This window comes from Rhinatrema bivittatum, chromosome 2 (assembly GCF_901001135.1).
Source record: "Rhinatrema bivittatum chromosome 2, aRhiBiv1.1, whole genome shotgun sequence".
NCBI classification, from domain to species: Eukaryota; Metazoa; Chordata; class Amphibia; order Gymnophiona; family Rhinatrematidae; genus Rhinatrema; species Rhinatrema bivittatum.
Genome location: NC_042616.1, coordinates 26,553,394 through 26,571,904, shown reverse-complemented (window position 1 = coordinate 26,571,904; position 18,511 = coordinate 26,553,394). Strand labels below are relative to the sequence as shown.

General features: G+C 48.1%; 1 protein-coding gene across 1 annotated transcript in view; it reads right to left on the bottom strand.

Annotated features, from left to right (window-relative positions):
• Positions 1 to 685: 685 nt before the first annotated feature.
• LOC115083156 (zinc finger protein 879-like) overlaps positions 686 to 18,511 on the bottom strand; it is a 124,178-nt gene continuing 106,352 nt past the window's right edge. The window contains exon 5 of the mRNA XM_029586964.1: positions 686 to 6,389. Coding sequence (XP_029442824.1) covers positions 4,936 to 6,389 — 1,454 coding nt within the window. The 3' untranslated portion in view covers positions 686 to 4,935. The remainder of the gene's footprint in view (positions 6,390 to 18,511) is intronic.

Genomic DNA, 18,511 nt, shown 5'->3' with positions numbered 1-18,511 from the left:
GGGACTACAAAATAAATGGAATACCAACTCCGCCACTGATCAGACGGAGGCACTGGTACAACTGCCTGCAAAGGCGGCAACTTCAACAAAGTCTTGCAGACCAAGCTCTGAGTGGCCAGAGCCGAATAAGGAGATACCATAAATTAATCTCAAATGGGTTGTTGGAGATCTAGCACATATCCAGGGTAAACAAACTCCAACACCTACTGGATGAACATTATATGGGTTCACTCCCTGTAAGACTCATGCAGTCGGCTCCCTACAGGAGTCAGTGGACCTGCTGATCCTCATGGCTCCCCTATGAGGAAAGGCTAAAGAGATTAGGGCTATTCAGCTTGGAGAAGAGATGGTTGAGGGGGGATATGATAGAGGCATATAAAATCATGAGAGGTCTAGAACAGCTAAAAGTGAATTGGTTATTTTCTCTTTTAGATAGGAGGACTAGGGGGCACTCCAATTAGCAGGAAGCACGTTTAAAAATAATCGGAGAAAATTCTTTTCCACTCAACGCACAATTAGGCTCTGGAATTTGTTGCCAGAGGACATGGATAGGGCAGTTAGTGCAGCTGGGTTTAGGGGAGGTTTGGATAAGATCTTGGAGGAGAAGTCCATTAACTGCTATTGATCAGACTGACTTAGGGAATAGCCACTGCTATTACTGGCATTAGAAGCATGGGATCTACTTAATGTTTTGGGTACTTGAAATGTACTTATAACCTGTATTGGCCATTGTTGGAAATGGGATGCTGGGCTTGATGGACCCTTGATCTGACCCAATATGGCAACTTCTTATGTTCTTAAGATGGCTTACTGGTTCCAGAAGGACCAACCCCAACCCTTCGGAGCCGGGAAAGAAGGAGAGGTAGTACCAAAAATTGCCACCCCGGCCTATAGTGCCTGGAGGCCCAAAACTGCCCCAGACAGGCCCTGTAAAAGGACTGGTACTTATCGTCTGGGAGCTGTTGGGGCTTAGGATCCCCTAGGTTCTTGACCAATTGATCCAAATCCTTGCCAAATAATCACCTACCCTTAAAAAGTAACTTGCCTAAGTGAGTTTTGGACAAAGAGTCTGCCACCCACTAAGAAGCCACAAAGGCTGACCAACTTTAATAGAAAGGGCCATAGACCGAGCAGACATCCACTAAAAAGGTGGCAGTGGACTCTATCCATGTCACTTCTTTGCTCTCTGGGAACTGTTGTATATGCATGGGCGGTGCGCACGCACTACCAGCACAGAACAGACGGAGACTTGGCAGTTGAGGCCGAAGAGACAAAATCTCTTCAAGGGAGGCTCCATCTTGGATCCTGCATCGACATCCCACCTTCTACTGGGACAATGGTATATCGTGTTATCAGCGTGAAGACTGCATCCACTATTGGCACCTGAAACAGGTTCTGCAGCGTAGCTGGTGGAAGGGGATACAGCCTCTGCAGGAACTTAACTCCCCTCAAGGCAGATTCAGGGGACTCCCATTTCACCATAATCACCTCCTCCATCGCAGAGGGAAGGCAGTAGTAGACTTTGGGTTTCCCTTAATAATGGGGTCCCACACCGGAGTCTCTTACGGCTGCAACTCCTCCAATTGGAGGCAAGAGCGCACATGCTCTATTAGGAAGGCTATCATCTGAAATAAGTAAATCACGGAGTCTTCTTCTGATCCTGGCCCCTCTTTCAAGGAGGCTGAGCTATTGGCGAATCAGAGGTTATCTGCCCCCCACCCTCCAGGATCCTCCCATGAGGGCCCTGGCACTTCAATAATTCCCCATAGTCTCTTAGGAGGCACCTGGGGGAAAAGGGGGAGAGCACCTCCAGCTCCCTATTTTCTGTTTGTCAGACCTCCCCAGGCTGAAAAAAAAAAACACAAGAAGACTGGCACAGAAAATGAAAAAATTCACAAGAGAAATCCTCACGAGTCTCCAATAACAGCACTAAGGAGGAGCCTGCTGGCACAATAGCCAGCATCACAGGTGGCGCATCAGAAGCCCCTCAAGCCCCAACTGGGTCTAACTATTCAAGGCCTGCCTGCATGGGAAAAGAATTCAAGATGGCCATTGAGGCCAAGGTACTCGTGTCTGACCGCGTGTTCGGGCCTCCAAAAGTTGTGGAGATATGACTGCCACATGTTGAATGGGGGGGGGGGCAATTTAATGACTAAGGACACACCCAGTGTTCTGCTGGTACACACACATGCAAGGCACATTGGGCCCTTTTCTGCAGCTGCACAGAGCACCCCACAAGCCTTGCATCACGAGCGGATCGCTTGATCAGTGCTGCCATATGCTCCCTCCCCCACCCCAGAGTGCAATCAGGCCCTTCCAACACACCTGTTCAAGCTGCATTTCCCTTCCCTGCCTCAGAATCCCAGCCAGGATTCACAGACTGAAGTCCCCTTTCTCTATGCTCTCTCTTGACTAACTTCCTCTTTATTTATTTTTTTGAACTCTTTATGGAAAGAGCAGACAACCGAGAGAGCAAATGTAGAGAAAGGCTATCAGGGAAAGAGGAGGAAGAGAGAATGGGGAAGAAAGATGAGGCTTGCCCCAGGCAAACTTCCCTTCAGAAATTCTCTCTTTTCTTTAATTGCGTCCCCGTCAAGCTCAACCAGGACCCTTCTGGATCTGGGAACTACTGTCCAAGCTCACACACTGCAGGCAAAAAAAACCTGTGGCCTGGCCCAGGGTCTGAACCTAGATCCAATGACGAGCTGCTGCACTATTCAGTCCTATCATCTACTGGGAGACAGAAAATCCTGGATTCCTGCTGCTTGGCACCACCCCTAAAGTAGGGGCTGTGATGTCACAGAAAGAAAACAGTGTTGTGTGCCTCCATCTGCTGGAAGGGGGAAACAAGCCACTTGTTAAAGGCTGGACTGGTGTAGCAGGACGAGATGGAAAGGTAGATTTTAAGTGCCTTCTTAAATGCTTTTGTGTCTTTTATATTATGAACAAGGGCAGGGAAAGACTTCTATAAGATGGGGCCCTGCTGTGGAGAAAGCTCTCTCTCGTTTCCAATAGATGTACAAAATGTGGGGACGAGATGACTAATACATTCTGACCAGCCGACCAGAGGAATCATGAGAGGACAAATTCATGAACTAATTCATGGTGTATTGACAATCCCTAATAGATTGTGAATAAGGACTATTTTGCACTGTGCACGGGGAGCCAGTGGAGCGACTAATACAGAGGTAACCTGATCACGAGAAGTCAAGCCAGTCAGAATCCGTGTAGCCGGATCTAGGGGATACGAGATGGCAGAAGAAAAATGGGGCTTTTTAAACGAACGCGTATACACCTCCTTTAATGTAAAAGTGTATTCTATTCACTCATATAAAAAACAGTGCAATGCTTTATAAAGAAACGTTAGTACAGAGTCCTACATGACAACTGCAAGGCGTGTGTTACAAAAATACCAGGGCATAATTTTCACGAGTGTCTGAATGGTGCTGTGGAAATGCAGAAACTATGAAGCGTTTGCAACAGGCTGCATCCAGAGTGTGTCACGAGTGTAGTGGTGCTCATGGGGTAGAAGATGGGGATATTGGGGCTTTGTACCGAGAATATAAATACAGGTGTGGATCTGATCAAGTGTCAAAAAATGCAGAAAACCGCCAAGCAGCCATCAAGTTAGGCCCAATGTCAGTAAAGCTCAAATAAGGCTTACCGACTGCATAATCTGAGAGAGAGAGTACACCTCACTTTTTTTAAGATGGCGCAATGATGTTCTTATATCTTTTTCAGAAATGAGAAATTGAAACATCCCGAGATGTATTTTGAAACAGCAGCAGTACTATGTATAGAAAAACAAGCAGTTTTTTTTTGGTTTTTTTTGTAATCTCTCTGCCTGCAATTCCAGCCACAGAAAGACTCCACAAATAGGAACCAAAAAAAAAAAAAGTTATGTAAACCCCAAAGACTCAAAAAAAAAAAAAATATTCCCAAGAGTATTATGAATAACTCAAGAACACCCTATTATAAAAGAATCCCCTATTTAATCTGTATATTGAGACCAGCTGAGTCTGTCAAATCTAGCTAATCCATCTTTGTTCCCGACGATCTCAATCACCACCACAGGGCTTTAAAGGGACATAGTCTAAAAATAGAAAAAAAAATATTAAGAAAAGGATTTTGGAAGGAGTATTTTTAGACCAATGACTGTGTTTTAGCAGTTCATTCTCTACAATTCTCTCAGGATCCCGATCCCAGTGCTTTCCTGGTACAGCAACCTTATAATGTTTACAGTATTTCCAGAGGATGAGCCGTGCCATCTCATTATGACTGTGTATTTTCTCAGATCAGCATCTGACATCCAGGAACAAGCTGTGTAACCATTTCTAGTTCTGATTTATAGAACTTGCATTTGTCTTTTTTACCAGTTTTTTTTCTCTGCTGGCTGTGAACTATCCACTATCCTGTGCTGCAATTATCAATCTCTCATCTCTAGGTTTAAACTCACTATTCCTTAGCCATTCCTATGTCAGATTTCAATCCATGTGGGGTTTCTGCAGTAACTTTGTACTTCCCACTATATTTGTGCTTTTGTAAATTGGATTTTCCTTGTTGCTGGTCCAATTCTTTACAAAGATTTTTCTATTGCTCTGGAAATTCCATTGCTCCTTTCCTCTAGTGTACTGGTAGAGTCTCACTTATTTTTTCCACTCCTTGTAACAATTGTGCAAGCTTAAGGATGGAGGCCAATTTTGGCCACTTTCATACTTCAGGACTTATTGAATATTTGCATCTGTAAGGCCTATACCACCAATATACAATGTTGACATACACTGATTCTTATAGATTATTTATTTTTATTTATTTTAATGGACTTGTAGGCCGCACAATCTAATGTTCTTGGCAGTGCGATGAATATGGAGAAGTTTTATTGTTCTTGCATCTAACTCTTTAATATCTTTATCAGACCAGTCTACAATTCCAAAACTATAGGCGAGTATGTGAATTGCATTTCATTCCTGTGTGATTTCTCTGGTGGTTTGTAAGGTCTTGCTTTGTTCTGAAGCTTTTACCACACATAGTACATAGATTTGGTTCCACTCCAGTATGGACTCTCTGATGCCTTATAAGTGATATCTTCAGACTGAAGCTTTTATCACATTCAGAACATTTAAATGGTTTTTCTCCAGTGTGGATTCTATGGTGGTATCTGAGGATTTCCTTCCGACTGAAACTTTTACCACATTCACTACATGTAAATGGTTTCACACCAGTATGGATTCTCTGGTGACATTTGAGATGTTCCTTCTGACTAAAGCTTTTACCACACTCACTGCAAGTAAATGGTTTTTCTCCAGTGTGGATTCTCTGGTGGCGTTTGAGGCTTTCTTTCCAACTGAAATTTTTACCACATTCAGTACATATAAATTGAATTTCTTCTTTGGGGATTTTCTTCTGTTGTGAGATGTCTGCCTTCCTACTGAAGCATTTTTCAGACTGAATACAAGACAACAGTCTCTCACCAGTATGTTTTTTTGTCTCTTCTGAAAAGACTTTCTCCTCACATAAGCTTTCATAGCATTCAGTACTTGAAATTGCTTTCTCCCCTTGTTGGAATTTTAGTTGTCCTGTGAAGTTTTCTTTCTGATTGAAGTTTCTGTCACCATCAGTACACATGAATAATTTTTCTTCTCTCTGTGTTTGGTTTATTATTAGGTCTTGCTTTTGAATGATGTTTTCTCCACTTTCAGAACATGAAAATATTCTCTCTTCTGTCTCCATTTTTTGGTGATTTAATAAAAAGAACTTACAGTTGTAAAATTCCTCATCTTGAGGGCAATGAAAGGGTCTCTTATCTGTGTGTTCTCCTTGGTGTATTACTAAGGATTCCCTGCTAGAAAAGTTTTTCTTGCATTCAGCACAAGTGAAAGTGTTCTCTTGAGTGTGGGTTTTCTGGTGTGATTTCAGGGTTAACTTCTGTTTGAAACATTTTCCACATTGAGAGCATGAAAAAGGTCGCTCTCCTGTGTGAGTGTTTTGGTGCAATACAAAATGACATTTCCTATCAAAGGTTTTCCCACAGGTGTCACAGTGAAAGGATTTATTCTCTTCCTCCTCTCTCTGGTGGAAGTCAGAAGTCATTTGATCACTGTTATTACTCTGGAAGGGTCTCTCTGCTCTCAGATGTCTCTGGTGCTCAGGGATGTCTGTGAACTCCCTGTCACTGCTCTCACATGCAGTGACTCCATCCGTTGAGTCTCCTGCAGGGTCTCGCTGCTTCTTCTCCAATTGCTGCTGACATTGGCTCGTGTCTCCCCCCTCAGTCCTCTGGGATAGATTCTCACAGACATTTCTTGATTGACTTGGTCTAAGTGCCATTACAACAGGATGTTCTTCTCGATTCTCCTCTCTCTTTGCTTCCTGTATGACCTCATTGTCTGCTGGATAGAAAAAGAAGGAATTAATCATGTGTCAGTGACAATGGAATGGAAAGCTACCAAAGATCTTGTGACAAAACAGGGATTTTGCATGCCCTGTGGTTTATTTCAACACTTTTTCCTGTGACTTTTTCCCCAGATACCCCAATTTCCTCTGTGCTGGCCTGCAGATGCTGTTTGACCTGTGTACTATAGTTCAAACAGAGGTTTTGGATGCTGGCTGATTCAGAAGGCTTGAACAGCCTATACATCCCATCATCTCTGAGGGAGGCTAAGAGTGAAACATCCTGCAGTGTCATTGACTAGAAAGCTATTACCAGTTAGAAGGTCTATGACCAGGGAGTTGTTGGTATTTTGTGCCCTGATTGGCCTTGCAGAGAACTGGCCCAAAAGGTGCTAGAACTCTTTAGACTCTGCTGGGAGTACAGAGGAAGCAGATCTCCCCTGCTCAGCTCATGTGGACAGCCTTTTGTTTGACCTCCCCAGGCAGTAGATAAGTGGCAGAAAGTGTTCAGCTAACTTTTACTGTTTAATTCTTGTTGTTTTACCTGTTCTTATTGGCAGATAAAATCTCTTATTTTGGTTCATTTTTGGTTAATAAACTTATTAGTCTGTTAGCTCTGCCTGTCTTGGACTTATTAATGTTCCGGTATTGGGTGTATTTGGTCTGTGGGTGTTTTTCTAGGAATGGTGCAACCCTCACAGGAGTTTTTGAGTCTTCCCTCCCCTAGGGAAATTAGACTGAAGGGAAAGCAGAACTGCTTACCTGTAACAGGTTTTCTCCTAGGACAGCAGGATGTAGTCCTCACAGATGGGTGACATCATCAGATGGAGCCCGGTCACGGAACACTTTTGTCAAAGTTTCTAGAACTTTGGCTGGCACATGGAGCATGCCCAGCATGCCACCAACCCAGTGGCCACACAGGGTCCCACTTCAGTCTCGTTTCATAGCAGAAAAGTATGAGCAAAAAAATAAAACAACAAAACGTAGGCGAACCCAACTCCACGGGGTGCCGGGCGGGTTTCGTGAGGACTAACATCCTGCTGTCCTGGAAGAACACCTGTTACAAGTAGGCAACTCTGCTTTCTCCCAGGACAAGCAGGTTGGTAGTCCTCACAGATGGGTGAATAAGCAAGTTGCTTCCAGAACACCCTGGTCCAACAGACACCCAATAACGTGCAACAAGCACAACAGAGGTGCTGTTGGCAACAACGGGGCAGCCTGAACATCATACTGGGCCCTAGGTAGGAAGAGTTTGGTTCTTACACTGGAAACAGATTACGGAGGACAGACTGGTAAAAGACGCTGTCTTGCCGACCATCCTTGTCCAGGCAGTAATGGGCTGTGAAGGTGTGGAGGGAGCTCCACGTCGCGGCTCTGCAGATTTCGACAATAGGGACTGCCCTGAATTACGCCACTGACGCTGCCATGGCCCTCACTGGGTGCGCTTTCACTCGTCCCTCGAGCGGAAGGCCTACTTGCTGGTAGCAGAAAGCAATACAGTCTGCCAACCAGTTTGACAGGGTCTGCTTGCCCACCGCTACTCCGAGTCTATTTTTATCAAAGGAGACAAAGAGTTGGGTGGACTGCCTATGGGCTGCGGTGCGGTCTAAATAAAAGGTGAGCGCACGCTTGCAGTTCAAAGTATGCAGAGCCTGCTCACCTGGATGGGAGTGTGGTCTCGGAAAAAAGGTGGGCAACACGATGGACTGATTTAGGTGGAAGTCAGTCACTATCTTGGGCAGGAATATAGGGTTAGTGTGGAGTACCACCCTATCATGGAAGAACCTCATGGAAGGCGGATAGGTCACCAAGGCCTGTAACTCACTGACTCTGCGAGCAGAAGTAACTGCCACTAGGAAGATGACCTTCCAGGTGAGGAGTCTGAACTCGCAGGAGTGCAAGGGCTCAAACAGAGGCCGCATGAGCCATGTGAGTGCTAAGTTGAGGTCCCAGGCCAAAACAGGGGGACGTAGTGGAGGCTTCAGTTGTAGTAAGCCTCTCATGAAGTGCCTCACTAAGGGTTGTACCGACACTGGAGCATTGCCCACACCGTGGTGGTAAGCACTGTTGGCACTGAGATGTACCCGGATAGAGACAGTCTGTAGACCAGACCCCGAGAGGCACCAGAGGTAGTTTAAGAGCCTAGATGTGGGACAAGAGAAAGGGTCAAGACCTTCCTGCATATGCACCAGGATGAGAAACTTCTCCACTTTGCGTGATATGACTTCCGTGCGGAAGGCTTCCGCAAAGCTACGAGGACCTGCGAGACATTATCAGAAAGGTCGAGGGATCGTAATATTAGCCGTTCAACATCCACGCTATTAGGGATAGCGACTGGAGGTTGGGGTGACACAGCCTGCCCTGATCCTGCATGATGAGGTCGGGCGAGGTGCCCAGGCAAATGGGCTCCTGCATAGAGAGGTCACAGAGAATGGGGAACCAGACCTGACATGGCCAATGCGGGGCTATGAGAATCATGGAGCCTCGGTCCTGCTGAAGCTTCATGAGAGTCTTGGCTATCAGCGGAATTGGAGGGTACACATATAGGAGGCCTCTGCTCCAAGAGCGGGTGAAGGCATTCACAGCTGGTCTCGTTCAGCTCCTGTGCAGGGAGCAGCATCAGTCCATCTTGTGGTTCTGTGGGGGCGCAAAGAGATCTACGTTTGGCTGACCCCATTGGCAGAAGATTCTGCCTGCTACAAAGGGGTTCAGGGACCACTCGTGGGGCTGGAATGTCCAGCTGAGTCGGTCCGCTATTACATTCTCGTGCTTGCCAGGTAGATGGCCCGCAGGAGCATAGAACGCAACAGGGCCCAGGCCCAAATCTGCGCCGCCTCTTGGCAGAGGAGATAAGAGCCTGTGCCCCCTGTTTGTTCACGTACCACATGGCTACCTGGTTGTCCGTCTGAATCAAGATGACTTTGCTGGACAGGCAGTCCTGGAATGCGTAGAGGGCATACCGTACCGCCCGGAGTTCCAGGAAGTTTATCTGGCAGGCTGCCTCAGCTCTCGACCATATTCCCTGTGTTCATAGACCGCTGACATGGGCTCCCCAGCCTAGTTTGGAGGCGTCCGTGGTCAAAGTTACTTGGGCAGCCGGGGGCTGAAAGGGAAGTCCCTTGCTCAAGTTGGATTCCTGTGCCCACCAGGTGAGGGAGAGCTGGAGTGGGTTGGTTACCTAGAGCATTGCTGAGAGTTTCTGAGTGGCTTGGTGCCACTGAAACCGCAGGGTCCACTGTGTGACCCTCATGGCTAGGCGGGCCATTGGTGTGACATGCACAGGCGATGCCATGTGGCCCAGCAACTGTAGGAGCAGATGGGCAGTGGCCATCCGCCAGCGACGGATGAATGTGGCCAGCCTGGTCAGGGTGGCTATGCATTCACTGGGGAGGAAAGCCTTGGCCACTGTGGTGTCCAGGTCTGCTCCGATGAAGGGCAGTTTGGATTTCGGGTAGTTGACGAGGAAACCCACTGACTGGAAGAGTCTTAACGTCATGTTGAGGAACTGAAGAGCTCCTTCTTTCGATGGGTTCTTGATCAGTTAATCATCCAGATATGGGAACACATGCACATCGTTCTTGCGTAAATGTGCTCCCACCACTGCCAGGTACTTCTGTGAAGGCTCTGGGCACGGAGGCCGGCCGAAGGGGAGAACCCTGTACTGGAAGTGTCGGCTGCCTATGGCGAAGCACAGATATTTGCAATGAGGTGGCAAAATCACAATGTGTGCGTAAGCGTCCTGGATATCCAGACAGCAGAGCCATTCCCCTTGATTCAAAAGCGGAAGTAGGGTGCCCAGGGATACCATCCTGAATCGTTCTCTGCAAAGGAATCTGTTTAAGGTTCGAAGATCGAGGATGGGACAGAGGCCACCTGTTCTCTTTGTTAAAAGAAAATACTGTAAGTAGAACCTCCATCCCCACTGAGCCCTGGGAACCGACACCATGGCTCTGGACTAGAGCAGGGCCGAGAGTTCTAACTCCAGGTCTTTGCATGTTCTACAAGGCTCCATGCTGGGGAGGGCGGGGAGTCTAGAGCAACAGTGAGGAGATTCAGGCGGTAACTGTGGGCTACGATGGAGGGTCCCCATCGGTCGGTGGTAATTGGGAACCAGTTGTTGACGAAGTGGTAGAGACGACCTCCCACAGGTGGGTCAGATGGTGCAGGCAGAGGGGACTGGTTTCTGCTCTCTGGATGCCAGTCAAAAACCAGCTGCAGGACCCGACTGGGGAGCTGGTTGAGCTCTAGGTGCTCTTTGTTGGCAAGGGTGGCCTCTTTGGGAGGACCAAACGTATGGGCACGGGAGGTCAGAGGGTAGTATCTCCGTTTGTAGAACTATTTCCTGGTATTCCTACACGGACCTCTACGGGTCGCTGAGGAGGCATCAGAGGTGGCAGTCGATAGCTGACGTAGGGTCTCATGGTGATCCCTTGGGCCACTGCATCTTGTATCTGAACAGGTTTTCTCTTGTACAGGGGAGGTCGGCCAATTTCTCTTGGACATCCGGATGAAGGTCTGAGGCCTTTAGCCAGGCCCAGCATCTGGCACTAATGTCTGCCGCTGAGATTCTTGATGCTGTTTCAAAAACGTCATAGGTTACCCTCACCTCGTGTTTTCCGGCCTCCAATCCCTTTTGGAGGATGGATTCTAGGCCCTCCTGGAATTGCTATGGCAGGGTCTCCATGAACTCCTGGACCTGTTTCCAGAGGTTCCTGTTATACTGGTTCATATATAACTGGTACGCTGCTAGGCGAGCGATAAGCATCGAACCCTGGAAGACCCTTCGACCCAGGGCATCTAAGGCTCTCTGGTCCTTTCCTGGAGGGGCAGAGGAGTGAGGGCGGGTCCTTTTGGCCTTTTTCTGGGCGGATTCCACCACCACGGACTGGTGCGGCAACTGGCTCTTCTGAAACCCTAGGGCCGGTTGAACCAGGTAGGTGGCATCCGTCTTTCTATCGACTGGAGATACAGTATCTGGATGTTCCCAGAGACAGTGAAGGAGGTCCAGAAGAACCTCATGTACCGGGACAGCAATCACCTCTTTATGAGCGTCCACAAACTGTAAAACCTCCAACATTTTGTGGCAGTTGAAAGGGAATGGTTTCCACCATTTCCCTAACAAAACTTGCGAAGGAGAGATCCTCTGAGGGAAGCGCCGTCTCTCTTCTGGAGGGGAAGACTCTGATAGGAGGTCCACGAAAGCCTCTGAGGAATACTCAGAGGAAGCATCCCCCCATGAGTCATAGGAGGCCTCTTCTTCACTGGCAAAATGTCCGGGTCGAGGAGGGAGGCTAAATCCCAGGGTATGGGGCACGGGCAGCGATGGCGTCGGCACAGAGGGCACCTGGACCCCGATGGTCCGGGAACAGGATCTGGCATCGGTGGCTCCGCCTGTATAGGCAGGGGGCCGCATCTTTCTCTTCCGAAGAGCCCGGAATCGGGATAGTGAATGGAGGAGGTATCAGTGGTTGGCAGGGCACAGAGGGACCCGCCGGCACGGACTGCATTGGTAAGGCACCGAGCAGCACGTCTAGCCTGTCCAGGAGAGGCACCAGCATGGAGGGCGTCTGTTCTGATGCCGGTATTGGGGCCGGCGTCACTGGCAGCTGGAGGCCCCGAAGGGCGTTAAGAACTGCCTGTTGGACAACACGGTCCAATTCCTCTTGAAATGAGGGTGCGGAGAAAACAGACCCGGAGTAGGAGGCAGGCTGGGCATCACCGGAACGTTCACGGGAGTCAGCAGAGGCTCGGTGCCCAGCACAGATATCAGTGGGGAATGCCCTAGGCTCCCGGGTCCACAGGAGGATAGGGCCTCCTCTCCCCGGGGCCTCTTCGGAGGGGGTTCGGCCAAGGCCGATGCCCCTACGGTGTCTGTGCTGGCACCGGTCGGTGACGACTGTCTGTGCTGAAGTCGATGCTTCCCACGGTGCTCGGCCTGGTCCTTCTCCAGCGCCAAGGATGACTAAGCCGAAGTCTTTGAATGACTTGATGCCAGTGAGGGGCGATCTCCTACTCCTCAGTCTTCTTGGTGGGGCTTCGTTGGGGGAGGTCCCAAGTCAGCTTGATTCCCACGACTCTATGCACCTGGCACCAGAGTCGATGAAGCAGACTGCTTGGAACCAAACAAGTGCTCCATCTTGTCCAGGTGGGCACGCTGGCCTTTGGGGGTCATCTGGGCACAGCTGGGACATCGACGGACATCATGGAAAGGCACGAGACACAGGATGCAGACATCGTGTGGGTCCGTTATGAACATAGTCCGAGGACATTCCGGGCACTTTCGAAAACCGGTCGCCATGATAAAAAAGGTACGGCGTGCGGCCAGTGACCGTCTGTCACCGAGTTGTGGACAGATGGGAACCAACCATAATAAAACACGAACTAACTTACCTGATTCTTGAGGAATCAATGTGCAATGGGGGACCCCGGGATGGGGGAAAACTTTGAAAATTCCATGAGGAATAGTGTGAGGAAAGAAATTCTCACACAGTTCCAGTAACCACGCTGTGTGGAAAAAAAAAAGAGACTGAAGGGGGACCCCATGTGGCTACGGAGTTGGTGGCATGCTGGGCATGCTCAGTGTGCCAGCCAAAGTTCTAGAAACTTTGACAAAAGTGTTCTGTGACAGAGCTCCATCTGATGATGTCACCCACCTGTGAGGACTACCATCCTGCTTGTCCTGGGAGAACCTGGGAGTCCAGTTTCTCTTACTCTTTCATGGAATTCTCTTCAGTCTACTCTCTGTTTGAAGAAAAACTATTTTAAATTCAGAAAACAGGTGAAATCTGAGTTATTTTCTTAATCTTTTTCGGGTCAGTCTGTTTTTTTTTTTTGTACTTATGTTTTATGCATTTAGATTGGTGTTTGCATTATTTTTATCTTATTTTATGATACTGATTTTTCATATATTGAGTTTTTAATTTTTTTTTATTGTACATCACTGATTCTCTACATTAGAAAGGCAATTAATTGCTGAAGAAGTGACATCACCCTGCTAAATGGCTGTTTAGAGCTCCTACTTTAATCAGCTCTCATCCGCCCAATCTAAAGCAGCTGAAGCCTTTTTGTGATGCAATTATAAATATTGGAACCCTTATATTGCAAAGTATGTCCAGTGGGAAAAAACCATGCATTTACAACAATTTTCCTAAGTGAGAGGTGCAGCGATGGCAGCCTCAGTGATTGTGAGCAGCAGGCACATGGCGTATCGGAGGTAGGCATTAGTAGCATGAATAAAAGAGAGGCACCAACCCCCTCAGCATTTTGGCAGTGGTACATAGACTGCCCCCTAGAGGTCCCTGATTAGACTTCACTTGAAATACTGTATTCAATTATGAAGGCTGCAGCTTCAAAAGGATATAAACAGGATGGAGTTGGTCCAGAGGGTAGATACTAAAATGGTCAGTGGTCTTCTTCTAAAGCCTATGGGGATAGACTTAAAGATCTCTGTCTTATCTCCCCTATCTCGCCTTTCCCTAGAGGAAAGGCGAGATAGGGGAGATAAGACAGAGACAAATACCTCAAAGGTTTCCATGCATAGGTGGCTAGCCTTTCAATGGAAAGGAGGCTCTAGAACGAGGGGGTCATGAGATGAGGATGAAAGGAGGTAGATTCAGAAATGATCTTAGGAAACAATATCTGAATTCAAGAAAGCATGGGTTAAATGCAGGAGATCTCTGGGGAATTAATGGGAATTGTAACACTAAATCAATTGGATGGATGGGCAGACTGGATGGGTTGGCCTTTTTCTGCCATCATGTTTCCATGTTTCTATGACTTGAGACAGGACATGCTCATAATTAAAAAAGAATCTGGACACGGTAACAGAGTTGTGTAGTGACCTCATGGATATGGGGAAACGCATGGAGGAAACAAACATGATTTGATGACCAGGCCTCAGAATTGGCAAAATGCCAAAAAATGATTGATTGGTTGGAAAATACTAATAATCACAGTGAGCAAATAGAGGATCTGGAAAATAGGTCCCACCATAGCAATCTGAGATTCAGAGATGTTCCAGAGAGCTCGGCATTCAGAGACTATTTTCAAATAGTAAATAGCAGCTGTTTAGTTGGCCTGGGCTCTGGCGATAGCATGGCTGATATTCCCACGATCAGCCTAGAGAAGACACATGCGCATTGCACCAACTGCGAGGAAATCGTCCCCGTGAAGGGTCATAATTTGGAACTTTTCAACACCCTTTCTCCTATTACAATATGTAAGAGAAGAGAATTCAAAGATATAATATCTGTATTGTGAAGGGGTAAGAACATAAGAACATGCCATACTGGGTCAGACCAAGGGTCCATCAAGCCCAGCATCTTGTGTCCAAGAGTGGCCAATCCAGGCCATAAGAACCTGGCAAGTACCCAAAAACTAAGTCTATCCCATGTTACGGTTGCTAGTAATAGCAGTGGCTATTTTCTAAGTCAACTTAATTAATAGCAGGTAATGGACTTCTCCTCCAAGAACTTATCCAATCCTTTTTTAAACACAGCTATACTAACTGCACTAACCACATCCTCTGGCAACAAATTCCAGAGTTTAATTGTGCGTTGAGTAAAAAAGAGCTTTCTCCGATTAGTTTTAAATGTGCCACATGCTAACTTCATGGAGTGCCCTCTAGTCTTTCTATTATCCGAAAGAGTAAATATCCGATTCACATCTACCCGTTCTAGACCTCTCATGATTTTAAACACCTCTATCATATACCCCCCTCAGCCATCTCTTCTCCAAGCTGAAAAGTCCTAACCTCTTTAGTCTTTCCTCATAGGGGAGCTGTTCCATCCCCTTTATCATTTTGGTAGCCCTTCTCTGTACCTTCTCCATCACAATTATATCTTTTTTGCGATGCGGCGACCAGAATTGTACACAGTATTCAAGGTGCGGTCTCACTATGGAGCGCTACAGAGGCATTATGACATTTTCCGTTTTATTCACCATTCCCTTTCTAATAATTCCCAACATTCTGTTTGCTTTATTGACTGCCGCAGCACACTGAACAGACGATTTCAATGTGTTATCCACTATGATGCCTAGATCTCTTTCTTGGGTTGTAGCACCTAATATGGAACCTAACATTGTGTAACTATAGCATGGGTTATTTTTCCCTATATGCATCACCTTGCACTTATCCACATTAAATTTCATCTGCCATTCTGATGCCCAATTTTCCAGTCTCACACGGTCTTCCTGCAATTTATTACAATCTGCTTGTGATTTAACTACTTGGAACAATTTTGTATCATCTGCAAATTTGATTGTCTCACTCGTCTTATTTCTTTCCAGATCATTTATAAATATATTGAAAAGTAAGGGTCCCAATACAGATCCCTGAGGCACTCCACTGCCCACTCCCTTCCACAGAGAAAATTGTCCATTTAATCCTACTCTGTTTCCTGTCTTTTAGCCAGTTTGCAATCCACGAAATGACATCGCCACCTATCCCATGACTTTTTACTTTTCCTAGAAGCCTCTCATGAGGAACTTTGTCAAACGCCTTCTGAAAATCCAAGTATACAAGGGGCGAGGTTCGCTCAGCAGGGTTTGCAACTGGTTCCTCAGTTTAAATCTCCTTGTCGGTGTTAGGATGACCTTGTCTTCTTTGGTGTCGAATCAGACTCCTAAGTATTCTAGAGACTGTGAGGGCTGCAAACAGCTCTTGTTTGTGTTGACCACCCATCCGAGGCTCTCCAGTAGAGATTTGACTCTGTTGGTTGCCTGGTGACTTTCCTCTAGGGATTTCGCCCTGATCAGCCAATCGTCTAGGTAAGGGAGTACGAAGATCCCTTCCTTCCTCAGTGTTGCCGCCGCCACCACCACTACGATCTTGGTGAACATCCGGGGTGCTGTGGTTAACCCGAAGGGTAGTGCCCGTAACTGGTAGAGACGGTCCAGGATTTTGAAGCGTAGGAAACACTGATGATCTTGATGGATCGGAATGTGTAGGTATGCTTCCGACAGATCCAGGGATATGAGAAACTCTCTCGGTTGTATCGCCCTTTTTACAGAGTGTAGGGTTTCCATGCGGAAATGGAGAATCTGCAGGTGATGGTTGACTGACTTGAGGTCCAGGATGGGTCTGAACGTACCCTCTTTCTTGGGGACGATAAAATAAATGGAATAATGATCAGTATTTATTTGCTGTGGAGGCACTGGGGTTATGGCCTCTAGGGCCAGTAATCTGTTCAGTGTAGCCTCCACTGTCACCCTCTTGTAGGGGTCGTGGCAGGGGGATTCCACAAACTTGTCTGGAGGGGTTTGGAGGAAATCCAGGTAGTACCCCTCTCGAATGATGGTGAGGACCCACTTGTCCGAAGTTCTCTCGACCCATCTTTGGTAGAATGGGGCAAGTCTGCCCCCTATGGCTTTTTCCTTTGGATGGGTTGGCTGATTCTCATTGTGGGGCGCGGTTGGGGCCTGGACCCGAACTGGTTCCCCTTTTGTTGTGCCTATTCCGAAAGGGCTGGTTCCTGCCTGAAGGACGAGGCGCTTGATAAGTGTTTCTGTATGGATTGAAGCGCTGTGAACCTCTGCCCCTGGAGGCTCGGGGGAAGGGTCGCTGGTTTCTCTTATTCCTGTCCTCCGGTAACCGCGGCAGTGGGGACTCGCCCCATTTGTCAGCCAGTTTCTCTAATTCACTGCCGAACAGGAGGGATCACTTAAAGGACATCCTTGTGAGTCTCGTTTTGGAGGACACGTTGGCCGACCAGCTTCGGAGCCAGAGTTGCCTCCTGTCTGCCACCGCTGATGACACTCCTCTAAGCTGCGATGCGCACCAGGTCGGAAGCAGCATCCGCGAGGAATGATACTGCTGGCTCCATGGCTTCCCCAGGAGTATTGCTCCTGGTCTGTGATAGGCAGGCACGTGTTACCACAGTGCAGCAGGCGGCTATCTGTAGGGACATTGCGGCGACGTCAAAGGACTGTTTAAGGATGGATTCCAGATGTCTGTCTTGAGCATCTTTGAGTGCTGCGCCTCCCTCCACTGGGATAGTAGTGCGCTTCGAGACTGCGAAGACCATGGTATCCACCTTTGGGCATGTCAGAAGGTTTTTGGCCGCCGGGTCCAGAGGATACATAGCTGCCATAGCCCGTCCCCCTTTGAACGAAGACTCTGGAGCAATCCATTCCAGGTCAATTAGCTGTTGGACGGCTTGTAACAGAGGGAAATGGCGGGAGGTCTGACGGAGTCCCTCTAGCAGGGGATTCGTCTTAGCCTCCCCCAAGGCACTTGTGCCCGGAATAGCAAGCTCCTTCAGGCTGCGGGTAACCAGGTCTGGAAGCTCGTCCTTGGTGAGGAAGCGTCTCATGGTCTGGTGAGGCTCTGTCCCCGGGGGGAGTTCCCCCTCCTCCAGTGGCTCTGATTCTTCCTCCGAGATGTCTGTGTCCCTGTACATGGGACTTCTGGGTAGTGGATTCACTTCCTTGGGCCTAGAGGGGCCCGGAGCGTAGAGGTCCTCTGGTGAAGGTTGTGGCCATGTTATTGGAGGCTCCGCCTGCATGTGAACGAAGGTGTGCAGGTTTCTGAAAAATTCCACCCAGGAGATAGACGCTGGGTCCAAACTAGGAGGCGCTGTGTCCCTGGGGGGCCCCATTTGTGGAGGGGCCCACTGTGATTTGCTAGGTCTGGAGTACTTAATGAGGAGCTAGCACTCAGGCCCGGATGGGGCTGGCCCTGGGCTTGATCCCCCAGGGCATCCTTGCACTGGATACACAGGGTGTCGGCCTCTTTGTGTTCTGTGGCTCTGATGTGGCATGCTGGGCAGAGGTCCTGAACCTTGAGCTCCTTTTCCGGTGGTGCCATGGATATTGGCGCATAAAATCTCTTATGCGCTCCGGTGCGTCGAATATGTGCGCGTGGATGGATGTGCGCCTAGGTGTGCGCACAAGTCATAGTTATGCGCCCAGCACAGTAAGCGCGAGTTGCACGCATAACCTGTGCGTACAGTACTTGAGCATGTAACTTTGTGCGCAGAAGAAATATGCAAGCAATATGGCAACCACCTCGGAGGGTCTCCACGTGGGAGGACCCCTGGATCTAACCGGGGCCTAGCCCTGCTAGGGCGGATCAGCCCAATGGCACTGGTCCCGGCCGGCGACCTGTGCGACTCCTCGAGCT